Here is a 27,530-nt window from a genome sequence, read left to right on the forward strand (position 1 = left end):
ATCATCTCGAAATCACTAAATTGACATGAACTCTCATGAACACTTCAGCACTGGTTTTATTGCTGTAAAAACATTGAACAACCTCTTGGTCTCTGAGTATTTGTGGTGTCAGATTTCTCCATTTCATGATAAAATTGTATAGAATTTTAAAATGAAACTTAAAGATAGTCCATATTCACCTTCTACCTTAATCCCATGACTATGTCCCAACCCTTATTTCACTTTCTGTAAAAGTGATTGATAAAACTGACTTGTTTCCCTGATTTGCTTTCTATTAGAATTCTTCAGTGCAATTGGCTGCTTAGCTTTCTCAATGTCAGCAGTGCCCAATTAATTTTTTTCCAGTTAAGGGGCAATTTAGCGTGACCAATCCACCTACCCTGCACATCTTTGGGTTGTGGTGGCGAAACTCATGCAACCACAGGAAGAATGTGCAAACTCCACACGGACAGTGACCCAGAGCCGGGGTCGAACCCGGGACCTTGGTGCCGTGAAGCAGCAGTGTTAACCACTGTGCCACTGTGCTGCCCTCAATGTCAGTGTTGTTGGATGCCAGATATTCCCTATAGCTGACGCTTAAATGAAATTAATGTCAGGACGGGTGAAATCCTGGACACATTGCTTGCTAGGCATTTGTGGGCAGCTTGTGAGCACTTCATTGCTGAACCCAAAAATCTAGACCTTACGTTAGTAACAATTTATGGACAGTTTTGAACTTTAGTGTGTCTTCCCAGCAAAGCTTAAAAACAAAACTCAAGGCCAGCAGGACCACACTTTTCATATCCCCACTAGCTTGGCATGAAAAATTGATTCAGTCACTCACCTGTGATTTCTTCTTATGGATGTGAATATCTCCTCCATCTGAACGTGTGCAAACAGCACATGTCACAACATATTCCAGCTGTAGAAAGAACGCAGGTTTCATACCAATTTTTCAGCCCTCTGATATATTTTTAAAATATTTTTTATTCTCCTCCTTTTTCACATTTTCTCCCAAATTTACACCCACCAACAACAAACAATAATCAGTAACAAATATGTCAATCCCCATATCAATAACAACGATCCTATCCTCCCACCAAACCCCAGACATTGGCCCGCATGTTCACATAAACAAATGACAAAAAGGAATCAGGAATCACCCATAGTCAACATTAACACACACAGCCCCCCCCCCCCCCCCCCCCCCCCCGCCACGCCAGGGCAGAGAGGCTGCTCTCCATCCCATCAGGATCCACCTTCGGGCGATCAACGAGGCGAAGGCTACAACATCTGCCTCCGCACCAGTTACCAACCCTGGCTGGTCCGACACCCCGAATATGACCACCCGGGAGCCTGGGTCCAGTTTCACGTGCACCACTTTAGAAATTACCCTAAAAACCTCCTTCCAGTAATCCTCTAGCTTTGGATAGGACCAAAACATATGAACGTGATTAGCGCCCCCCCCCCCCCCCCCCCACCCCCCCACCCCCCACCCCCAGCGCAACATTTACACACATCTTCTACTTCTTCAAAGAATCGGCTCATCCTCGCCCTCGTGAGGTGTGCTCTGTATACCACCTTCAGCTGTATCAGCCCCAACCTCGCGCACGAGGTGGAGGCATTCATTCTCCGGAGCACCTCACACCAGAACCCCTCCTCCATATCCTCTCCCAACTCTTCCTCCCACTTTGCTTTGATCCCTTCCAGTCGTAGCCCTCTGATATCTTGTCCAAATGTTCATCTGTTACATGTGAATTAAGAGAATGCTGAAAGGCTGTTCAACAGTACAGTGCCTCACAATCAAGACCAACTATGCTTTCATCAGACATCCACATTTATGCATTTTTTAGCAAGTGATTTTGCCCCCCCCTCCCCACCCCATAGCCCACTGAGTTCAGCTGTAGAGATTCCACTGCTGCTAAATCAGTACAGTCCAACATTTGAACCTCCTGGTCTGGTGAGTCAGTACCACAGCTATAAGGCTACTGGAGTTATCTCTGATCTGTTCCCTGATGCAAATTAACTGCGAAGGTGAATGTATCACAGATGTTCTGAATGATGAGAGCCTTTGAGAGCTTGGCTCATTTGAAGCAATGTTAGAGAGTCAGCAGTACTTCTTGCACTCCAACCTGCATAAAAATGGTGAAGTCGCTAATGGTGACAAAGAGAAAAGGTAGTTTGTGAAGGTTTTGTCCTCCAGCACTCTTATAGGATCGGGGACAGGGTTCCTAACATCCAGCTTCAGTGTCAGTGTCCCCCTTTCCTGGGTCAAGATACATTTGGATTGGGGGGGTGGGGGTGATAACTGACAAATTAAACAAAATATTCCAGAAAAATTGACACGTGTGTTTGTTGTGCAATAAAATAAGCTCACAAATTGAAGAGATCAGATATTAAAATAAATCAATTCAACGGATTTCGAAGAAAGAAAACACAGACAACTTCAGCAAGGTTCTTCCTCCCAGTGAAGCGTTTTTCTTTAATTACAGTTTTGTACATTTTTCAAACAGAATGACATTTTCCTGCTTTCTTTGTACTGGGAACGGTGCATCTCTAATGGTGTATCTCTAATGGTGTGTCACATGACTGCACAGAGGTAGCAGCACATAGCGCTACATATCCCAGCAACAGCAGGGAAGAGAAATGTGGGGTTTGTGCTTTACCACAAATTGACTGATTACGCAAATCAAATTTCACAATTTATCATGTTTGAATTTGAACTCGTACCCAGCATCCGTACTGTTTAGTGTGTGGACAGAATGCCCCACCCCCCCAATCAGTTTTACTGACTAAGACAGTCTCTGGGGTGAAGATCATAGCCGAGATACCCATCACTTCTCAAATCACAAGTTCCTGTTAATTCCTGTGGGATAAAGAAAACGTGCAATTTCAAAGTTTACAAGATTTGATGCAAATGAAAAAGTATTAATTTAGGGCAGTGATGAAAGAATAGAGCCAAGCCCCTTCACCTCAAGACAAGAGAAACTGGGATTTATTTACCCAGATAAGGTCAAGAGGGAATTTAATTCAAGTATTCAAATCTTGACTGACAGGGGGACCCGTAGCCAGAACACAGGTTATTACAGTTGGCAAAAGACAAGAGGGGCTAAGGGGAATCACTCATAATGAGTTGCTATGATCCGTAATGCAATTAAAGGGTGCTGGAAGCAGTTCGAATTGGAGGCTTCAAAAGGAAACCGAATATGTACTTGGAAAAAGCTGGGAGGAAATCAGACTAATTGGGTGGATTCTTCAAAAGAGCCTGCGCTGGTACAATAGGCTGGATGGCTTCCATCTGTGCTGTAAAATGGCCTATAATTTGTTGTTAAGATTACAGTAAGGTAATCGTGCATGAATGATTACCAGTACCAATGTTACAGCAACTTAAGGTGACTGTGGATACACAGTTAAATGTGGAAATCCAAGAGTTGTTGTCAGAGTTATGCTGCCTCATGGTTCGCTTTGCAAGAATAACACCTCGCTGTCTGCCTCACCGCTGAAATGCAGTGACTTCATGCTGTTTAATGCATGTGCACAGTTGATGCAAACTAAACTTGCCACAGAATGATGTATTGCCATTTCAATCCAAGTATCCTCTTGATGCGATATGCCAATTATTGTCAAACCACCTCTCTGGCACTGAAATTCAGAACTGCAAGTATTGCATCTCATTCATTTACGTATTAGGTGATGTTGGAGATTTCAAGTTGTAAATGTTTTCAAAATTACTTTTCCTTTTGTCTTTTCTCTCTTAATCCAATCTTTCTTTCACAATCTCTTTCTCCAAATTTGGCATCAAATTCATCCATAATTTGTACTTCCTTGAGCAGACCATGCACTGTTAATTTCACAATCCTTCAATCTGATTGGTTGAGATGCACAGTTGCTTGTCCTATTCACTCAGGTTTTACCTCATCAGAGTCATTCCTACGTCAAATTACAGCCACAAAATCAGATTAACAACCAAAAATTGAGCTGTCGCTAGAGGGTGCTCCAGTTTAGCTGCAATCAGTGTGATAGCATAGAAAGTGTGTGAAATTTGTCCCATCTGGGAGGGACTCAAAGAAGGAAGCAAGGGCTCTTATGGGCAGTGATTATAACATTTAGATTGTCTTAGCCTGGCTCCTATGGAACTGAACAGGATATTACAAAGTGTGTATTTCTAGCAAAATTCCATCCACATTTACAATGCAAGGCTAGAGCATGAAGTGTTATGGAGCTATTCAGTAGAAGGACAGAACCAAGCCCCTAATCTGTCTTCCGTTGATGTTCGTGCTTTCAGCAGAAGTCATTAGACAGTGCTCAGGAAAGGAAAAGCAAACATTGTCACATCCTCAGATCATCACAATGCGTGCTTAACAGCAATTACTTACTTTTAATGTTCAACTTGTGGCTGGTGAGCAAGATCCAGGGGCAGGATCCCAGGTTGGCTCTCTCTTCCCCAGCCCAGGGATATGGAAGCCAATTTTAGAACCCCCATTGAAGTTGTCTTACTCAGTACAGACCAGAACTAAATGTTACAACCTGCCTGGCCTGTTCCACCTCACCATCACAACAAACACTGCATTTAATCCAATGCCCAGGAAGCCAGTCTTGAAATCTTTCATGTATTTGAAACAATAAGTGATCACCTGGCAATTGTAAAGACTTATGACAACACCCAATGGAATAACCAGCCAGGCCATTGGTCAGCAAAATATTATCGGTTTCATTGGCTTGGAAAGCATCTTAGGTATTGCATATTGAGGATGGTGCTTGACCAATCTCACTGTACCTTCTGCAAAACGAGGTTCAGGTAAACACTCTCCTCCCAGTCAATGTCTGGGTCACCGAGACCAGGCAGCTTCTTGGAATCTCTGCGGTAAACTTCAACTTCAACCTGGCAGTTCAACAGGAGGGGAAAACAAAAATTTCACGCTTAATATTTCCACGCTGGATCAGCAGAGTTACTGATTCACAGTAACTACAAGAGTAAAACTCGTTTTTACATGGAATTCACATTAGGACTTCACAGAAAATCATGACAGGGATTGTGAAAGATAAACTGGTGACTATACAGATAGGGGACAGTGCAATGTGGAACAATACAAAAATAGTACAGTTTAGCAATAAGAGAGAAGAAACTCAACCTAAAATTTTAAAAGGGCCTGGAGGAGCAGAAGGACCTTTGTGCAAGATATGGATCATAAAGGTTGGCGATAAAAACAAAATCCTTGGTTTTGTTCGAGAGATGTGGAATACAAAAAACAAAGAGTAATATTGAACTTATACAAAGCATTAGTGTGATAAAACGAGGGGAGTCCAACGAGCTTCTTAAAAGTCCTTTATTTCAGCAACAGCATTCTACAAGCACAGGGCCGGTTACCTTTCACCGGGTCCTTGCTCCCTTTTTAGCTGGCAAAACCCACGCAAACACGGGGAAAATGTGCAAATTCCACACGGACAGTGACCCAGAGCCAGGATCGAACCTGGGACCTCGGCGCCGTGAGGCAACAGGGCTAACCCACTGTGCCACCGTGTTGCTTTTGTCTTCAAGTTTATGAAGAACAAAGAAAAATGACAGCACAGGAACAGGCCCTTTGGCCCTCCAAGCCTGCGCCGATCCAGATCATCTATCTAAAACTGTCGCCTATTTTCTAAGGATCTGTATCCCTCTACTCCATGCCCATTGATGTATCTGTCTAGATACATCTTAAATGACACTATCATTCCCGTCTCTACCACCTCCGTCGGCAATGCGTTCCAGGCACCCACCACCCTCTGTGTAAAGAACTTTCCACGCATATCTCCCTTAAACTTTTCCCCTCTCACCTTGAACTCGTGACCCCTAGTAATTGAGTCCCCCACTCTGGGGAAAAAGCTTCTTGCTATCTACCCTGTCTATACCTCTCATGATTTTGTAGACCTCAATGAGGTTCCCCCCTCAACCTCCGTCTTTCTAAATGAAAATAACCTCTCTTCATAGCTAGTGCCCTCCATACCAGGCAACATCCTGGTGAACCTCCTCTGCACCTTCTCCAAAGCATCCACATCCTTTTAGTAATGTGGCGACCAGAACTGTACGCAGTATTCCAAATGTGGCCGAACCAAAGTCTTATACAACTGTAACATGACCTGCCAACTCTTGTACTCAATACCCCTTCCGATGAAGGAAAGAATGCCGTATGCCTTCTTGACCACTCTATCGACCTGCATTGCCATCTTCAGGGTACAATGGACCTGAACTCCCAGATCTCTCTGTACATCAACTTTCCCCAGGACTCTTCCATTGACCGTATAGTCCACTCTTGAATTAGATCTTCCAAAATGCATCACCTCGCATTTGCCTGGATTGAACTCCATCTGCCATTTCTCCGCCCAACTCTCCAATCTATCTATATTCTGCTGTATTCTCTGACAGTCCTCCTCGCTATCTGCAACTCCACCAATTTTAGTATCATCTGCAAACTTGCTAATCAGACCACCTATACCTTCGTCCAGATCATTTATGTATATCACAAACAACAGTGGTCCCAGCACGGATCCCTGTGGAACACCGCTGGTCACAGTTCTCCATTTTGAGAAACACCCTTCCACTACTACGCTCTGTCTCCTGTTGCCCAGCCAGTTCTTTATTCATCTAGCTAGTGCACCCTGGACCCCATGGGACTTCACTTTCTCCATCAGCCTACCATAGGGAACCTTATCAAATGCCTTACTGAAGTCCATGTATATGACATCTACATGGCCCTTCCCTCATCAATCAACTTTGTCACTTCCTCAAAGAATTCTATTAAGTTGGTAAGACATGACCTTCCCTGCACAAAACCATGCTGCCTATCACTGATAAGCCCATTTTCTTCCAAATGGGAATAGATCCTATCCCTCAGTATCTTCTCTAGCAGCTTCCCTACCACTGATGTCAGGCTCACCGGTCTATAATTATCTGAATTATCCCAGCTACCCTTCTTAAACAAGGGGACAAACATTAGCAATTCTCCAGTCCTCTGGTACCTCACCGGTCTTCAAGGATGTTGCAAAGATATCTGTTAAGGCCCCAGCTATGTCCTCTCTCACTTCCCTCAGTAACCTGAGATAGATTCCATCTGAACCTGGGGACTTGTCTACCTTAATGCCTTTTAGAATACCCAAGACATCCTCCCTCCTTATGCCGACTTGACCTAGGGTAATCAAACATCTATCCCTAACCTCAACATCCATCATGTCCCTCTCCTCGGTGAATACCGATGCAAAGTACTCGTTAAGCATCTCACCCATTTTCTCTGACTCCACGCATAACTTTCCTCCTTTGTCCTTGAGTGGGTCAACCCTTTCTCTAGTTACCCTCTTGCTCCTTATTTATGAATAAAAGGCTTTGGGATTTTCCTTAACCTGTTTGCTAAAGATATTTCATGACCCCTTTTAGCCCTCTTGATTCCTCGTTTCAGATTGGTCCTACATTCCCGATATTCTTCCAAAGCGTCGTCTGTCTTCAGTCGCCTAGACCTTATGTATGCTTCCTTTTTCCTCTTAGCTAGTCTCACAATTTCACCTGTCATCCATGGTTCCCTAATCTTGCCATTTTTATCCCTCATTTTCACAGGGACATGTCTGTCCTGCACTCTAATCAACCTCTCTTTAAAACCGCTCTCCAATCCCACATATCAAATTTGAATTAACTTCAAACAGCTGCTCCCAATCCACATTCCCCAGCTCCTGCCGAATTTTGGTATAGTTGGACTTCCCCAAATTTAGCACTCTTCCTTTAGAACCACTCTCGTCTTTGTCCATGAATATTCTAAAACTTACGAAATTGTGATCACTATTCTCAAAGTAAACGCCGACTGAAACTGTAACCACCTGGTCGGGCTCATTCCCCAACACCAGGTCCAGTATGGCCCCTTCCCGAGTTGGACTATTTACATACTGCTCTAGAAAACCCTCCTGGATGCTCCTTACAAATTCTGCTCCATCTAGACCTCTGACACGAAGTGTATCCCAGTCAATGTTGGGAAAACTAAAATCTCCTATCACCACCACCCTGCTGCTCCTACATCTGCCTTACCTACTACACTTCTTGCATTGAAATAAATGCACCCCAGACCACCAGTCCCTTTGCGTTCATCATCTGCTCCCTGCCTACTCTTCCCCTTAGTCACGCTGACTCCATGATCTAGTTCCTTACAGGCTTTAGTTACTACCTCCTTACTGTCCACTAACCTCCTCATTTGGTTCCCATCTCCCTGCCACATTAGGATTATAATAAAATTGTAAATAATGATGCTGCTAACAAGAGGATACAGAAAAAACCATGCCTGTCCTTACCTCTTTTATTTCAGCTGTTTTTAAACGGAAACTAAAAGTATAATTCCACCGTAAAGCAATTGCTCCAAGTACCTTTTAATTACTTTTCTACAATTCCAAATTTTATTCCAGACTCATAATTCTTCATAGAAATGATTCCGATCCCTCAGATTTTTACTTTATCATTGTGTATTTATTTGTTCTGTTCATTTTGTGAACCAGGTTCAGCTCCAGCTATTTTAACCATTATGTCCTTTACATATTCTGCTATATTGGTGCCATTTCTTAGTGTAACAAAAGAAAATCTAAGATCCCAATATTACAAAGAAAATATCAATGCGAATTCACACAAACCCGGGGAAAAATACCCCTGAAAAAATAGTTAATATTGAAGAGTCTGTCTTTCCCTACACATGCTCAGATGGACACTTCCTCTAGTCAGCACCCCATATCTTGCCTCATTGCCCACCTATTCTTTGAAACTCGTGTTCCAATATACTGCTTGCTCATTCTTTGCAAATAGCCTTATTTGGAGTAAGCACATTTTAATACAACAATTTTAATACAACAATTTTATTCAGGCCAATACCTGTACATTTTACATTAAAATCAGACATTGATGCTTTAGTTTACAAGTTATTGCAAGTAAAGATTCTGGCCAGCATGTGGAGCCCCCACAGCACCAGGAAACAGCAGGAAGAAAGAACATCAAAAATAAATCTGCAATTAAAGTTTATGTTTGTTTGTGTTTTCTAATCTCTCAACACCCAATTTCCATCATTCCTTTAATAATTTTTATTACAAATATTTCACTAGTCAGGACAAAGCAGCCCCTTGATGGCTACCCCTTTCATAAACATCCACTCGTTCCACTACCAACTCACAGTAACAGCCGTGTGCACCATCTGCAGGAACCCACCAAGACTCTTTAGACAGCACGGACTATCTTTAAAGACAAGGGCAGCAGATACCTGGGAACACCACCACCTTGGGGTTCACCTCCAAGCCACCTGCCATCCTGACTTGGAAATATATCGCCATTCCTTCATTGTCACTGGGTCAAAATCCTGGAAATCCCTCACAACACTGTGGGTGTACCTGCACCACATGGACTGCAGCGTTCCAAGGAGGGAGCTCACCACCACCTTCTCAAGGGCAATTAGGGATGAGCAATAAATGCTAGCCTAACCAGCGAAGACCACTGCCCTTGAATGCATTAGAAAAGCTATATCAATCACCCAAGCTAATGTACCCTGTCAAAGTCGTCTATGCAAGTTATTCAATCACTGAAGCACTACAGTTGAGGCTGAATCAGTCTTGAGCTGACACCCATACTGGCAGAAGGAACCTTTGGATAATGTAACACCCTTCTGGGGCCCAAGATCAACTAACTCAAGCTGCCAAGAAATGGGTCTGTGTGGCTCAAATCCACACAAAGTAACTGACCCAATCCGATCTTTCACTAACAACACCCACCAGCAACCCTTCACCCCTTTTGCCAAGAATTGAGTGCTAACAATCTATTTTCAACCTGTAGAGGACTCACCAACAACCCTCCCCTCAAAAAAGCCCTAAAAACGACCACGTCATCCAGCTAAATGTCATATTATCCTGGCTACAGACTTCACCATGCAACTGGAAGACAATTCATTTATTAGTGCTACACTTGGTGATTTTAACTCTGCTCATTGTTCGGAAATAGTCTAAAATATGACTCGTTTGGCGGAAAAATACTCAAGAGCTGGGCTGTCACAGCAGCTTGAAGTAAACCAACATGGAGAGTGGAAGTGGGATAGTACAGTACAAACAAACATTGTGGTTTGATCCAATGACTTCTGAGGGGATTTGCTGACGCTGACATAATGTCAAGCTTTGAAAGTGACGTGACTAACTTGTAAAGTCAATACAACTCTGTTTCCCGAACTGATTCACTGACAAACTTGGTCCAGTCAGAGGCACAAGAAAGCTCCCAATGGTTCAACTGGTAAAAGCAGTGAACAGAAGAGAGAACAGGAGAGGGTGGGTTTGGTGGAAGAGGAACTTACTTTTTAAAAAAATTATGAGAAGTGAAGTGAGAACTCGAGCAAATCAATGTGATTCATTAACTGTAAAGGATTATACCTCAATTAGCTGCAGTATCTCTCACTGTAGCCCTTACTGGGCTAGGAGGAGCATTAATGCGGAGGTACTTTCCTTATAGATTGAGAACAACATTTCTACTGCAAATAGAAGCAACTCCTGCTGCTGGATACCAAAACCAGGAATCCTTACATTAGGCAGAATAATTTCCATGAGCAGCAGCACTCAGGGACGCAGAATGGAGGAGAGAAAGCAGAACGAATAGGGAGGGGTGGAGGAGTCAGAGGCCTGGGAAGGAGGGATTGGAGAGGAAACTTGATAAAAGGAATGGTCTGGTTTGTCTGTTGAAAATCCAAATATTACAGTTTTTCCTTTTTTTCAGAATCGGAATGAGATTGTATCTTTATAAAAGTTCAAAAGTTTCAGGGATAGCATACCCCACTCCCCCACCCCCATATCCTCTACAAATGCACCACCAAATCTACGGCACCAATATTTGAATGTATCCTGTTGTTTAGTGCTATATTTGAGAAAAAGGCAGATTAAGAAATGTTGGGTATCTTCTGCAACTCAAATACATGCGAACGTAAGAAATAGGAGCAAAAGGCAGCCATTCGGCCCCTCGAGTCTGCTCTGCTATTGCACAAGAACATGGCTGACATATTTTTGTTTTGAATTCTACATTCGCATCTACGCCAATAGCTTTAGATTCCCTTGCCTAACAAAAAACTATCTACCCCCCCCCCCATTAAAAATATTTAATGAACTCGCCTCCACCACCTTCTAAGGCAAAGAGTTCCAAAGCCACACAACCTTTAGAAAGAAATTCTCCTTATCTCTGCCCTAAAAGGGCGAACGCTAATTTTAAAACTGGTTCTGGATCACCCACAAGATAAAACATCCTTTCTAAGTCCCCCTTGTCAATGCCATTGAAGATCTTATCTACTTCAATCTAGTCACCCCTCTCTCTTCTAAGCGCCAGTGGTAACAAGCCCAATCTGTCTAACCCAGTTTTTTTGGAAACGTTTTTGCCCTGGACTCCATTTACTAACCTGCCATCCTTAGGGACACCGGCTGAGCTTGACGACCCACGCCGGCAGACCTCGGTGACCCTCACCGGCCGACCTTTGCACCCACCATTTTCACTTACCTTTAATGCGACAGGTGAGCCTGCTTGGTCCTCATGATCTCACTTGCTTTGTTACTCAATGTTACATTTCTGATAATGGCTTCAGCCGATGGTTTGTGCGGAGTCTGCATCTTCTCCCCGTATCTGCGTCGATTTCCTCAGTTTGCTCCGGTTTCTTCCGACAAAATTCGCGTACGACGTGCTTGTTAGGTGAATTGGACATTCTGAATTCTCCCTCCATGTACCCAAACAGGCAGCGGAGTGTGGCGACTAAGGAATTTTCACAGTAATTCATTGCAATGTCAATGTAAGCCTACTTATGGCACTAATAAAGATTATGATTATTATTATTTAAGATCTCACAGCATCCGTTGAAAATATAAAGAGGTTAATCCTTGAACTTTTCATGTTTAGTTTTCAAATGTCTTTGAAATTTTGAGGGTTTTAAATTTTCATTTGCCAAGACTTCCCTGCATGTAACTGTGGTAGTCGGTATTAGAGGTATTACGGTACCCTGTAATGCTGTAAGACCATTAGTGTAGGAGGTACTGTTTTCATTGGTGAAGCCTGCCTGTTGGTTCCGCCTAGTAAGGCGGAGTATAAGAGCCTGTGTCTCCCCAGTAGCTGCCTTCTGTACCTGCACTGCTGGGGGAAACATCTAGTGTAATAAAGCCTTCAATTGTCTCCAATCTCGCTTCTGGAGCTATTGATCGAGCATCAATCTATTACACTAGATTTTAAAGAATGGAGCTCCGAATCAAGCCGGAGTGTCTGCAACTCAGCCCCCACGCGGCAAACTCAGCGGCAACCTTCAAGCACTGGCTGACGTGTTTCAATGGATATCTCAGGACGGCCACAATTACACCCACGGAGGACCAGAAAATCAAGTTCTGCACTCGAGGGTGAGCCCAGAGATCTACACTTTCATGGAGGATGTGGACGATTTCGAGGCCGCAATGAATCTGCTGAAAGGACATTATATTCGCCCTGTAAACCAGGTCTACGCCCGACATCTACTGGCGACGAGGCGACAAATCCCTGGGGAAATCGCTGGAGGAGTTCTACCGTGCGCTCCTGGTGTTGGGGAGGAACTGTAACTGCCCGCAAGTTTCAGCCAGCAACCACACAGAACTTCTAATCTGGGATGCATTTGTTGCAGGTATGTTGTTCTCTCAAATCAGTCAGCGATTGCTGGAGAAAGAGACACTAGGCCTCAAGGAGGCACGGGCACTTGCTAGCTCCCTGGATGTGGCCTCCCGAAACGCCCGCGCTTACGTCCCCGACCACGCGGCAGCCACTTGAGCAGCGTCGAACCCCCCCGCGGCCGACTCCGATGCATCCCCCATAAGCTTGTGCTGCGGGACTGCCAGGCAACGCCGGGGGGGCCTGCTGCTATTTTTGCGGGCAAGTCAAGCACCCCCGACAGCTCTGTCCGGCCCACTCATACCTCTGTAAAGGATGCGGCAAAAAGGGCCACTTCGTGGCGGTATGCCAGGCCCGGGCGGTCGCTGCTGTCTCCGGAGGCGAATCAGGACCGCCACCACAATCCTCTCCACGGGCCACGTGCGGCCAGCGGGCGCCGCCATCTTCCTCCTTCAGGGCCACGTGTGGCCTCTGGGCGCTGCCATCTTGTCTCTCGGACACCACGTGTGATGGATGAGCGCCGCCATCTTGTGCACCCCCAGCCATGTGTGACCAGTGGGCGCCGCCATCTTGGCTAGACTTTCAGGACCCTGACTTGGATGACCACATACCGCCCAAGGAGAACATCCAACTTCTGCCACGACTAGCCTCGGTGACCCTGGACCAGTCTCGGCCCCGAACACTCTCGACTGCAACGACGGCTCATCAATGGGCATGAAACATCCTGTCTGAATCGAATCTGGGAGCACGGAGAGCTTCATACACCCCAACATGGTAAGGTGTTGTTCTCTCCCCGTTCATCCAGTTAACCAAAAAAAAACCCTGGCCTCCCGGTCTCATTCGGTGGAGATCAAGGGGTTTTGCATGCGCCCCCCTCATGGTGTTCCCCCTCCCTCACTGCTCCAAGGCCCTGAAACGCTGCCTGGGATTTTTCTCTTATTATGCCCAGTGGGTCCCCAACTATGCGGACAAGGCCCGCCCGCTAATCCAATCCACGGTTTTTCCCCTGTCGACAGAGGCCCGCCAGGCCTTCAGCCGCATCAAAGCAGACATTGCAAAGGCCACAATGCATGCCATCGACGAGTCCCTCCCCTTCCAAGTCGAGAGCGACGCGTCCGACGTAGCTCAGGCCGCCACCCTCAACCAAGCGGGAGACCCGTGGCCTTCTTCTCATGCACCCTCCACGCTTCAGAAATGCGCCATTCCTCAGTTGAAAAGGAGGCCCAGGCCATAGTAGAAGCTGTGCGGCATTGGAGGCATTACCTGGCCGGCAGGAGATTCACTCTCCTCACTGACCAACGGTCGGTGGCCGTCATGTTCGATAATGCACAGCGGGGCAAGATAAAGAACGACAAGATCTTACGAGGGAGGATCGAACTCTCCATCTACAACTATGAGATCTTATATCGTCCTGGGAAGCTAAACGAGCCTTCTGATGCCCTATCCCGCGGCACGTGCCAACGTACAAGTGGACCGCCTCCGGGCCCTCCACGAGGACCTCTGCCACTCGGGGTCACTTGATTCTTCCATTTCATTAAAACCCGCAACCTGCCCTACTCCATCGGAGGAGGTCAGGACAGCCACCACGGACTACCAAATCTGCGCGGAGTGCAAGCCACACTTCTACAGGCCAGAGAAAGTGCACCTGATAAAGGCTTCCCATCCCTTTGAACGCCTCAGTATGGACTTCAAAGGGCCCCTCCCCTCCACCGACCGCAACACTTACTTCCTGAACGTGATTGACGCGTACTCCCGGTTCCCATTTGCCATTCCCTGCCCCGACATGACCGCAGCCACCATCATAAAAGCCCTCCACAGTATCTTTACGCTGTTCGGTTTCCCCGTCTACATACACAGCAATAGGGGGTCCTCCTTTATGAGCAACGAACTGCGTCAATTCCTGTTCAGCAAGGGCATTGCTTTGAGCAGGACGACCAGTTACAACCCCCGGGAAACAGACAGGTAGAGAGGAAGAATGGAATGGTCTGGAAGACTGTCTACTGGCCCTACGGTCCAGGAATCTCCCAGTCTCCCGCTGGCAGGAGGTCCTCCCGGATGCCCTCCACTCCATCCGGTCACTGCTGTGTACCACGACCGTCCAAACACCTCATGAACGTCTCCTTGTCTTCCGTAGGAAGTCCTCCTCCGGGACCTCGCTCCCGACCTGGCTGGCAGCTCCTGGACCCATCCTGCTCTGCAAACACGTGCGGGCGCACAAGTCGGACCCATTGGTCGAGAGGGTCCATCTCCTGCACGCTAACCCTCAGTACGCCTACGTGGCGTACCCCGATGGCCGACAGGATACGGTCTCCCTATGGGACCTCGCCCGCTGGATCCCCACACACACACACCCCCCACCAACCCCACCCTCCCAACCACCGGCGCACCCCACAGCCAACCCCTTCCCAGGTGGATCGGTCCTCCCACTGGTCCCGTCTAGGGCTGATGAAGCTGCCGAAGAAGCCGAAGCCACGCTCCCGGAGCAACAGATGCCCGAGCCGGCGCCTGCATCACCACCGAAGCTACGACGATCGCAGAGGACGACCAGGGCCCCCGATCAACTCATTGCTTCATTGTGAACAGTAAATAAATGTTGTAAGTAGTTGCGATATAACGAGGCAAAACCACTATACTGATGTATACCGGGTACCTCCATAACCTTAACCTCTACCACGGTGTAATGCGAGGCCACCACCCCTCCCGGACTCTTTTTTTTTTTTTTTTTAAACAGAGGGTGAATGTGGTAGTCGGTATTAGAGGTATTACGGTACCCTGTAATGCTGTGAGACCATTGGTGTAGGAGGTACTGTTTTCATTGGCTAAGCCTGCCTGCTGGTTTTGCCCAGTAAGGCGGAGTATAAGAGCCTGTGACTCCCCAGCAGCTGCTTTCTGTACCCGCGCTGCTGGGGGAAACATCTAGTGTAATAAAGCCTTCAATTGTCTCCAATTTGCTTCTGGAGTTATTGATCGAGCATCAATAACACACATGAACTTAATCTGATTTGTACTGACCATACCTCAATAAATCATCTTTATGCTGCTTTGTTCCTATTTTCGGATTATTCTTCATGGGTTGTTCACCAGTGGTTCACACCACACTGCTGGCAGCTGCAAAATTCAGGAATCTCTCTCACGCCCAGAACATGTGCCGTCAGGGTACGGGGCACGTGACCTGCTCTCTGCCACTGCTTCCAGTGGAAGGACTAGATGACGGGACTGAGGGCATTCTGGCTAAGTTTGCTGATGATACAAAGATAGGTGGAGGGGCAGGTAGTATGGAGGAGGTGGGGAGGCTGCAGAAAGATTTAGACAGTTTAGGAGAGTGGTCCAAGAAATGGCTGATGAAATTCAACGTGGGCAAGTGCGAGGTCTTGCACTTTGGAAAAAAGAATAGAGGCATGGACTATTTTCTAAACGGTGACAAAATTCATAATGCTGAAGTGCAAAGGGACTTGGGAGTCCTAGTCCAGGATTCTCTAAAGGTAAACTTGCAGGTTGAGTCCGTAATTAAGAAAGCAAATGCAATGTTGTCATTCATCTCAAGAGGCTTGGAATATAAAAGCAGGGATGTACTTCTGAAGCTTTATAAAGCATTAGTTAGGCCCCATTTAGAATACTGTGAGCAATTTTGGGCCCCACACCTCAGGAAGGACATAATGGCACTGGAGCGGGTCCAGCGGAGATTCACACGGATGATCCCAGGAATGGTAGGCCTAACATACGATGAACGTCTGAGGATCCTGGGATTATATTCATTGGAGTTTAGGAGGTTGAGGGGAGATCTAATAGAAACTTACAAGATGATGAATGGCTTAGATAGGGTGGATGTAGGGAAGTTGTTTCCATTAGCAGGGGAGACTAGGACCCGGGGGCACAGCCTTAGAATAAAAGGGAGTCACTTTAGAACAGAGATGAGGAGAAATTTCTTCATCCAGAGAGTGGTGGGTCTGTGGAATTCATTGCCACAGAGGGCGGTGGAGGCCAGGACGTTGAGTGTCTTTAAGACAGAAGTTGATAAATTCTTGATTTCTCGAGGAATTAAGGGCTATGGAGAGAGAGCGGGTAAATGGCGTTGAAATCAGCCATGATTGAATGGTGGAGTGGATTCGATTGGCCGAATGGCCTTACTTCCGCTCCTATGTCTTATGGTCTTATGGACTCCATCGTTGCTGAAAAAAAAAAACTGGCCCTTGACAGCGCGCCGACGTCAGGGGGAGGCTGTCCACTCCGCTGGGCTCCAGGCCTGCGCACTGCTTGATCCAGCACACATGCGCGGGATGGCCGGCAATCTCATAGGTCTGCTGCAGACGGCATTTTAAAAGCAGGTTTCGACCGTCGGGTGTTCCTCCAGTGATCAGGAACGCCACGACCGAACACTGTGGCCCTCCCAAAACCTGCCGCAACCCACCCGCAGGTCGCGACCCTGAGTTTAAAACCCCTATCCTCATAAGACAACCTGCTCAGTCCAGGTATCAATCTAGTAAACCTCCTCTGAACCGCCTCCAACGCACTTACACATCCTTCCTTAAAAAAGGGAATGAGACCAAAACTGCATATAATATTGAAAATGTGGTCTCACCGTTACCTTGTATAACTGAAGTACTTATTTTTATGTTCAATTCCTCTCATAATAAAGGATAGCATTCCATTAACCTTTGTGGTGGATCGAGCCATACACTAGAGGCTTCCCGTTATTAATAATGGGGTTTACTGATGAAAAGCAAAGGCAGTAAAGTAATAGCCACAGAACAGAACAGAATATAACAGGTCTTAACATTTCAGAACTGGAGTCCACACTGCCTGGGGTCCTGCTCCCAGGACTCCATGTTAACTCCCTTTTAGTCGGGGTTTGTATGCACCCGGATGGTTGGCCCCCCCAAGCCAGTTATATGGTCCATGGAGCCGGCCCTTTAAAAGTGGTCAGTGATCGACACTCGGGAGGCTGACAAGCTGCAGCCTCATATACACAATACACTCCCCCAGTCACACTCATCCCAGCCAACAAAATGACACTGGTTGCGCTGGAGTGCACCCATCCCACTGATGGGTCGACTGGGGGCAAAAGACCGAGGGGGGTGCCCCCCATATCACCTGTGGCTCTAAGCTCACAGTGAGCAGTCAGCAGCGTGCACAGCTGTATGGCTGCCTTGCAGGCTGCGGCATTGGTGCTCCATGACCGTCCACCCCGGACCCCACAGCCCACTTCCTGGCCACCCCCTGTTACTTCCACCGGCCCTTGCAGAAGCCCCCTGGCCAGCAGATTATGGTGATATTGGACACTTTCCGCACCCCCTTTCTCACCCTCAGCAGCCACCACGTCTGTTTCCCGAATTTTAAAAGCACAAGTGAACCTCGTCATCGAGAATTCGCCCCATTGGAGGCGGAGCATCATTTCGGAGGCCCCGGAAAATACTGGGTCAAGCCCGCTAATGTATGCCAATGGCATTTACTGTACATACGTTCTGGAATGCATCGATGCCACTGTTGAGGCACCTGAGAATTGCGATTGGGCGTGAAACCGGAGCCCGCCACGACTTCGCCGTCAAAACCGATTCTCCATCCAATCACGTTGCCCGATTCCGGCGGTAGCCGACTGGAGAATCCCACCCCATATCTCTGCAGGCTGCAAAGTACATAAACCTCCCCCAGCCAGTTCCCCAGGCAAACCACTGTGCATTAGCCCAGACTGAAAAACACATTCCTTCATCAATTCCATCTGCTGGCTGCTAAAACTCCCAGGCCCTGCAGAACAAAAGTTATTTTCAAACTAACAGATTTCCCACCACATGTATAATCCAATTTTCCTAACATCTTCCTATCATCACAGCATGGACTGCTTCAGTATCAGGGCAGTTACAAATGAAACTCAATACTGTTCAATCATCGCTTCTGGCCTGATAAACAGAGAGATCATTAATAAAGCAGCTGAAGATGGTTAAATGTAGGATGTTAGTTCTAGGAGCAATGTCCTGGGACTGAGTGAATGGACTCCAATTACACAACCATCTTCTTTTCTGCTAGGTGTGACTCTAACCAGTGGAGCGTTGTAGCTCTAATGAAGCAGCTTGTCGATGGAGGCAGTTAGTTTTGGAGAACAAGTCTTTAACACTGCAGCCAGGATGTTGTAAGGATCCATTGCCTTTGCTTTCAGCCATTATGGGTTGTGAGGGTCAGCACTGTGGCACAGTGGGTAGCACTGCAGCCTCAAGGCGCCGAGGTCCCAGGTTCGATCCCGGCTCTGTGTGGAGTTTGCACATTCTCCCCGTGTTTGCGTGGGTTTCGCCCCCACAACCCAAAGATGTGCAGGGTAGGTAGATTGGTCACGCTAAATTGCCCCTTAATTGGAAAAATGAATTGGGTACTCTAAATTTAATTTAAAAAATAAAAAATAAATTATGGGCTGTGAGCACCACTGGTTAGGCCAGCATTTATTGCCCATCCCTAGTTGCCCTTCAAACGATGGTGGTGAGTTGCCTTCTCGAACCGCTACAGTCCCGGATGTGTGGGTACACTCACTCTGTTAGGGAGGGAGTTCCAGGATTCTACCCCAGCGACAGTGAAGGAATGACGATATATTTCTAAGTCGGCTGATGAGTTACTTGGGAAGGGAACCTCCAGGTGGTGGGGTTCTCAGATTTGCTGCTCTTGTTCTTCTAGATCTTCGTGGTCGTGAGTTTGGAAGGTGCTGCCTAAGGAACCTTGGTGAGTTCCTGCAGTGCATCTTGTAGATGACACACACTGCTGACACTGTTTGTTAGTGGTGGAGGGATTGAATGTTTGTGGAAGGGGTAGCAATGAAATAGCTGCTTTTATCCTGGATGGTGTTGGGCATCTTGGGTTGTTGGAACTATACTCCTCCGGGTAAGTGGTGAGTATTCCATTACACTCCTGAGTGCTTTGTAGATGGTAGACAGGCTTGAGGGAGTCAGGAGGTGAGTTACTTGCTGCAAGATTCATAGCCTTTGATCTGAGTCGATTTCGGCGGGAGAACAGCTGGTGAGTCAGTTTCAGCGGGAGCATTGCGGAAGGAGGTTGCTGGGAGGTAAGTCAACCTTTAAAAGCACTTGTATTTGCAGGGGCAGGCCAGTCGATTTCGGCGGCGGGAGAACAGCTGGTGAGTCAGTTTCAGCGGGAGCATTGCGGAAGGAGGTTGCTGGGAGGTAAGTCAACCTTTAAAAGCACTTGTCTTTGCAGGGGCAGGCCAGTCGATTTCGGCGGGAGAACAGCTGGTGAGTCAGTTTCAACGGGAGCATTGCGGAAGAGGTTGCTGGGAGGTAAGTCAACCTTTAAAAGCACTTGTCTTTGCAGGGGCAGGCCAGTCGATTTCGGCGGCGGGAGAACAGCTGGTGAGTCAGTTTCAGCGGGAGCACTGCGGAAGGAGGTTGCTGGGAGGTAAGTCAACCTTTAAAAGCACTTGTCTTTGCAAGGGCAGGCCAGTCGATTTCGGCGGGAGAACAGCTGGTGAGTCAGTTTCAGCGGGAGCATTGCGGAAGGAGGTTGCTGGGAGGTAAGTCAACCTTTAAAAGCACTTGTCTTTGCAGGGGCAGGCCAGTCGATTTCGGCGGCGTGAGAACAGCTGGTGAGTCAGTTTCAGCGGGAGCATTGCGGAAGGAGGTTGCTGGGAGGTAAGTCAACCTTTAAAAGCACTTGTCTTTGCAGGGGCAGGCCTGTCGATTTCGGCGGGAGAACAGCTGGTGAGTCAGTTTCAACGGGAGCATTGCGGAAGGAGGTTGCTGGGAGGTAAGTCAACCTTTAAAAGCACTTGTCTTTGCAGGGGCAGGCCAGTCGATTTCGGCGGCGTGAGAACAGCTAGTGAGTCAGTTTCAGCGGGAGCATTGCGGAAGGAGGTTGCTGGGAGGTAAGTCAACCTTTAAAAGTACTTGTCTTTGCAGGGGCATGCCAGTCGATTTCGGCGGGAGAACAGCTGGTGAGTCAGTTTCAGCGGGAGCACTGCGGAAGGAGGTTGCTGGGAGGTAAGTCAACCTTTAAAAGCACTTGTCTTTGCAGGGGCAGGCCAGTCGATTTCGGCGGCGGGAGAACAGCTGGTGAGTCAGTTTCAGCGGGAGCATTGCGGAAGGAGGTTGCTGGGAGGTAAGTCAACCTTTAAAAGCACTTGTCTTTGCAGGGGCAGGCCAGTCGATTTCGGCGGGAGAACAGCTGGTGAGTCAGTTTCAGCGGGAGCATTGCGGAAGGAGGTTGCTGGGAGGTAAGTCAACCTTTAAAAGCACTTGTCTTTGCAGGGGCAGGCCAGTCGATTTCGGCGAGAGTGGAGCTGGCTGGTTAGTCAATTTCAGCAGGAGCTGAGAATTTTTCTTTTTTTTTTTTTTAAATTAGTTTTTTTAGGCGGGATCAGGAAGTCGACCCGCGGACGTCTGGGAAGACCCTCACCAATAAATTCTGGTCGAGGGGAAACCCGAGACACTACACGTGTAGTGTCTCCCACCCGCCCTCCTCCTCTAACCTAATAATAAAACCCATTGGTCTGAGGTAAGTACCATATTTTATTATATTATTATTATTTTTTATAAAAATTTAATTTAGTTGTTAGCCAGATCTTGGTAGAAAGTTAGAGGAATGGCAGGGAAGGGAGTGCAATGTTCCTCCTGCAGGATGTTTGAGGTGAGGGGTGCAGTTAGTGTCCCTGCTGATTTTACCTGCAGGAAGTGCTGCCATCTCCAGCTCCTCCAAGACCGAGTTAGGGAACTGGAGCTGGAGTTGGAAGAACTTCGGATCATTCGGGAGGCAGAAGGGGTCATAGATAGCAGCTTCAGGGAATTAGTTACACCAAAGATTGGAGATAGGTGGGTGACTGTAAGAGGGACTGGGAAAAAACAGTCAGTGCAGGGATCCCCTGCGGTCGTTCCCCTGAGAAACAAGTATACCGCTTTGGATACTTGTGGGGGGGGGGACTTACCAGGGGTAAGCCATGGGGTACGGGCCTCTGGCACGGAGTCTGTCCCTGTTGCTCAGAAGGGAAGGGGGGAGAGGAGCAGAGCATTAGTAATTGGGGACTCTATAGTCAGGGGCACAGATAGGAGATTTTGTGGGAGCGTGAGAGAATCACGTTTGGTATGTTGCCTCCCAGGTGCAAGGGTACGTGATGTCTCGGATCGTGTTTTCCGGGTCCTTAGGGGGAGGGGGAGCAGCCCCAAGTCGTGGTCCACATTGGCACCAACGACATAGGTAGGAAAGGGGACAAGGATGTCAGGCAGGCTTTCAGGGAGCTAGGATGGAAGCTCAGAACTAGAACAAACAGAGTTGTTATCTCTGGGTTGTTGCCCGTGCCACGTGATAGTGAGATGAGGAATAGGGAGAGAGAGCATTTAAACAAGTGGCTACAGGGATGGTGCAGGCGGGAGGGATTCAGATTTTTGGATAACTGGGGCTCTTTCTGGGGAAGGTGGGACCTCTACAGACAGGATGGTCTACATCTGAACCTGAGGGGCACAAATATCCTGGGGGGGAGATTTGTTAGTGCTCTTTGGGGGGGTTTAAACTAATGCAGCAGGGGCATGGGAACCTGGATTGTAGTTTTAGGGTAAGGGAGAATGAGAGTATAGAGGTCAGGAGCACAGATTTGATGTCGCAGGAGGGGGCCAGTGTTCAGGTAGGTGGTTTGAAGTGTGTCTACTTCAATGCCAGGAGTATACGAAACAAGGTAGGGGAACTGGCAGCGTGGGTTGGTACCTGGGACTTAGATGTTGTGGCCATTTCGGAGACATGGATAGAGCAGGGACAGGAATGGATGTTGCAGGTTCCGGGGTTTAGGTGTTTTAGTAAGTTCAGAGAAGGAGGCAAAAGAGGGGGAGGTGTGGCGCTGCTAGTCAAGAGCAGTATTACGGTGGCGGAGAGGATGCTAGATGGGGACTCTTCTTCCGAGGTAGTATTGGCTGAAGTTAGAAACAGGAAAGGAGAGGTCACCCTGTTGGGAGTTTTTTATAGGCCTCCTAATAGTTCTAGGGATGTAGAGGAAAGGATGGCGAAGATGATTCTGGATATGAGCGAAAGTAACAGGGTAGTTATTATGGGAGACTTTAACTTTCCAAATATTGACTGGAAAAGATATAGTTCGAGTACAATAGATGGGTCGTTTTTTGTACAGTGTGTGCAGGAGGGTTTCCTGAAACAATATGTTGACAGGCCAACAAGAGGCGAGGCCACGTTGGATTTGGTTTTGGGTAATGAACCAGGCCAGGTGTTGGATTTGGAGGTAGGAGAGTACTTTGGGGACAGTGACCACAATTCGGTGACGTTTACGTTAATGATGGAAAGGGATAAGTATACACCGCAGGGCAAGAGTTATAGCTGGGGGAAGGGCAATTATGATGCCATTAGACGTGACTTGGGGGGGGATAAGGTGGAGAAGTAGGCTGCAAGTGTTGGGCACACTGGATAAGTGGGGCTTGTTCAAGGATCAGCTACTGCGTGTTCTTGATAAGTATGTACCGGTCAGACAGGGAGGAAGGCGTCGAGCGAGGGAACCGTGGTTTACCAAGGAAGTGGAATCTCTTGTTAAGAGGAAGAAGGAGGCCTATGTGAAGATGAAGTGTGAAGTTTCGGTTGGGGCGATGGATAGTTACAAGGTAGCGAGGAAGGATCTAAAGAGAGAGCTAAGACGAGCAAGGAGGGGACATGAGAAGTATTTGGCAGGAAGGATTAAGGAAAACCCAAAAGCTTTCTATAGGTATGTCAGGAATAAGCGAATGACTAGGGAAAGAGTAGGACCAGTCAAGGACAGGGATGGGAAATTGTGTGTGGAGTCTGAAGAGATAGGAGAGATACTAAATGAATATTTTTCGTCAGTATTCACTCAGGAAAAAGATAATGTTGTGGAGGAGAATGCTGAGCCCCAGGCTAATAGAATAGATGGCATTGAGGTACGTCGGGAAGAGGTGTTGGCAATTCTGGACAGGCTGAAAATAGATAAGTCCCCGGGACCTGATGGGATTTATCCTAGGATTCTCTGGGAGGCCAGGGAAGAGATTGCTGGACCTTTGGCTTTGATTTTTATGTCATCATTGGCTACAGGAATAGTGCCAGAGGACTGGAGGACAGCAAATGTGGTCCCTTTGTTCAAAAAGGGGAGCAGAGACAACCCCGGCAACTATAGACCGGTGAGCCTCACGTCTGTAGTGGGTAAAGTCTTGGAGGGGATTATAAGAGACTAGATTTATAATCATCTAGATAGGAATAATATGATCAGGGATCGTCAGCATGGCTTTGTGAAGGGTAGGTCATGCCTCACAAACCTTATTGAGTTCTTTGAGAAGGTGACTGAACAGGTAGACGAGGGTAGAGCAGTTGATGTGGTGTATATGGATTTCAGCAAAGCGTTTGATAAGGTTCCCCACGGTAGGCTATTGCAAAAAATACGGAGGCTGGGGATTGAGGGTGATTTAGAGATGTGGATCAGAAATTGGCTAGCTGAAAGAAGACAGAGGGTGGTGGTTGATGGGAAATGTTCAGAATGGAGTACCGTCACAAGTGGAGTACCACAAGGATCTGTTCTGGGGCCGTTGCTGTTTGTCATTTTTATCAATGACCTAGAGGAAGGCGCAGAAGGGTGGGTGAGTAAATTTGCAGACGATACTAAAGTCGGTGGTGCTGTCGATAGTGTGGAAGGATGTAACAGGTTACAGAGGGATATAGATAAGCTGCAGAGCTGGGCTGAGAGGTGGCAAATGGAGTTTAATGTAGAGAAGTGTGAGGTGATTCACTTTGGAAGGAATAACAGGAATGCGGAATATTTGGCTAATGGTAAAGTTCTTGAAAGTGTGGATGAGCAGAGGGATCTAGGTGTCCATGTACATAGATCCCTGAAAGTTGCCACCCAGGTTGATAGGGTTGTGAAGAATGCCTATGGAGTGTTGGCCTTTATTGGTAGAGGGATTGAGTTCCGGATTCGGGAGGTCATGTTGCAGCTGTACAGAACTCTGGTACGGCCGCATTTGGAGTATTGCGTACAGTTCTGGTCACCGCATTATAGGAAGGACGTGGAGGCTTTGGAGCGGGTGCAGAGGAGATTTACCAGGATGTTGCCTGGTATGGAGGGAAAATCTTATGAGGAAAGGCTGATGGACTTGAGGTTGTTTTCGTTGGAGAGAAGAAGGTTAAGAGGAGACTTAATAGAGGCATACAAAATGATCAGGGGGTTGGATAGGGTGGACAGTGAGAGCCTTCTCCCACGGATGGATATGGCTGGCACGAGGGGACATAACTTTAAACTGAGGGGTAATAGATATAGGACAGAGGTCAGAGGTAGGTTCTTTACGCAGAGTAGTGAGGCCGTGAAATGCCCTACCTGCTACAGTAGTGAACTCGCCAACATTGAGGGCATTTAAAAGTTTATTGGATAAACATATGGATGATAATGGCATAGTGTAGGTTAGATGGCTTTTGTTTCGGTGCAACATCGTGGGCCGAAGGGCCTGTACTGCGCTGTATTGTTCTATGTTCTATGTTCTATGCTCTGGTAGCCACAGTATTTATGTGGTTAGACCAGTTCAGTTTCTGATCAATGGTAACCACCAGGATGTTGATAGTGGGAGTTAATGAGATTAAACCTGAGATTACTACCTTTGAGGTCCTAAGTTTCAACTTATTTTCTAGCTCCCTATGTTCTGCTTTCAGAACCTCATCCCTTTTCTTACCCATGACGTTGGGACTGATATGGACCCCGACCTCTGGCTGCTCACCTTCTCCCTTCAGAATGACTCATCAGCTGAGGGGGGCGGGGATATTGTTAGGTAATAATCAGTAGCTGGTTTATTTGCCCATAGAACATACAGTGCAGAAGGAGGCCATTCGGCCCATCGAGTTTGCACCGACCTACTTAAGCCCTCAATTTCACCCTATCCCGGTAACCCAATAACCCCTCCTAACCTTTTTGGTCACTAAGGGCAATTTAGCAAGGCCAAATCCACCTAACCTGCACGTCTTTGGACTGTGGGAGGAAACCGGAGCACCCGGAGGAAACCCACGCAGACACGGGGAGAACGATCCGATGGCACAATAGTTCTTGGCATCCGGAATTAATGTTGAGGACTTCCAGGGCCATTCCCTTCTGAGATTATATCACTGCACTGCCAACTCTGGTAGGCCTGTCCTGGCTTTGGGACAAAATATACCAGGAATGGTGATGGAGGAGCCTGGGGCTTTGGCTGTAAGGTGTGATTTAGTGAGTAAGATTACGTCAGGCAATTGCTCGACTATCCTGTGGACAGCTCTCCCAATTTGGAACATTTCTCCACGTATTAGTGAGGACGACTTCACAGGGTTGACTGGCAGAGTGCGCCGTGGACATTTCCAGTGCCTAGGTCAGTGTGAGAAGATCTTCGCGATTTAATTCTTATTTTACTCTGACTTGCATGAATATAAAAAGACATCAACATTGATGGGGCTGTACAGACTCTATTTGTATGTGGCTGAGTGGTATTTCTTCAATAAATTCAGAAGCCACCAAGGCATGTTCTTGTTTCCATGGAAACAAACACTCCGACTCCACTCTGCTGGGTGGAACAATATTCAGCCAGACAGCGGCGTCTGTGGTTCAAAAGGTTGCAGATTGTGCTGAACATCAATCATTAGTTCAGTAAGCGGTTCACTTGAAGGCAGGTGACTGTCCTCAAAAGAAAACATTTCAGAGTAGCAACGGCTGAAGAAATACAAAGCGTTTATTTTTAAATAATTCTATCCGCCCCAGCTTCCCGTCTGCTCTAACCTCCTTTCAGCATTCCTTCAGCTGAGGGCAGGGCAGCTGGCTAATTGGGAGTCAGAACTTTCCAATTTCATCCTTCCCAAACAAATAGCATGCCACGCAAACTGGCAGCAGGCATTCACTTTGTGGAATGTCTGGTGAGAGCGGTGGTGGAAATGAGGGAACATCTAAAAAGAAATTGACCTGCCATTATACTGGGACAGGTTACAGGCAACACTAATTCAATCTAAATTGCAGAAGATACACACAGTGTACAGTCTATTCACAATAGGAAATCAAATGCACAATAAATTGTTCTTCTCTGGCTTTATTCAGATAGTTCTCTTCTATTCAGCAGCAAAGAAGATTCCTGCAGGTGAACCCTCACTTTCCATCAACACAGTATGACTGCACGTGCATTGTCTGCCAACATTGTGGTGCTTAATGTAAACTCGCTGCTGGAATTATTCCCAAAATCGACATGAATCCTCTCATCTTCAGCGCTTGTTCTTCCATTATCTGATCACGTGACTTGGGTTAAGGGTTAGAGTCGGCAAATTTCATTTAATTACAGAACCTTACACCTCCTCCGCTAAAAAGAAACTAAATATGCAATGCTGTGCTAACCGCCTTCGCAATAGACAATCAGTATTTCACTTGTACCCGAGATTTCGCCCTGCAACAGAATCGTCAACCTCTAACTCAAATGGCTGAACCAGCAGAGAACAGCCGAACATATCACTTGGCCCCGAGAAGAAGCCATTAGTTCAGCCTCCACTACAAAGACATTCCGCGGAACTTTCGTCTGTCCATATTGAATTGTTATGTTGTAGGTGCAACATAAGCGGCTTCCTTCTGGTGCACTTGACAACGGAAGGTTCAGACGTGGAGATAACTTCAACACGTTTATTAAACTATTTACACTTCTATTACTCGGGTTTGACACTACTGCTAATCCTACTATAGCTACCCAGACTGACTAACCAACTGCTGCAATCCACGTGGTGGGTGTAATATTGAATCAACACTGTGTCTCCCATCACTGACTGTCTCCACTGGAAAGAGGCAGACCATGTATGTGGTGTCCTTTATATATGGGTTGGTGTAATGCCCCCCTGTGGTCGTGTCACCTCCGTGTGTATCGTGAATGTCCATTGGCCGTGGCCTATCTACCTGATCTATTGGTTGAGTGTGTGTGTGTCATGTCTTTGGTGCTCC

General features: G+C 47.1%; 1 protein-coding gene across 3 annotated transcripts in view; it reads right to left on the minus strand.

Moving 5' to 3' along the window:
* The window catches only part of kiaa0930, a 145,302-nt gene that overhangs the window by 38,044 nt on the left and 79,728 nt on the right, over window positions 1-27,530 (minus strand). For 2 of the 3 annotated variants that reach the window (XM_072484541.1, XM_072484540.1), the window contains exons 3-4: window positions 4,757-4,861; window positions 824-901 (exon numbers count right to left, since the gene is read on the minus strand). In XM_072484541.1, the coding sequence (XP_072340642.1) occupies window positions 824-901; window positions 4,757-4,861 (183 nt within the window). The remainder of the gene's footprint in view (window positions 1-823; window positions 902-4,756; window positions 4,862-27,530) is intronic. The other variant, XM_072484543.1, reaches the window with a different exon arrangement.

Source organism: Scyliorhinus torazame, chromosome 19 (assembly GCF_047496885.1).
Source record: "Scyliorhinus torazame isolate Kashiwa2021f chromosome 19, sScyTor2.1, whole genome shotgun sequence".
In the NCBI taxonomy this organism is placed as follows: Eukaryota; Metazoa; Chordata; class Chondrichthyes; order Carcharhiniformes; family Scyliorhinidae; genus Scyliorhinus; species Scyliorhinus torazame.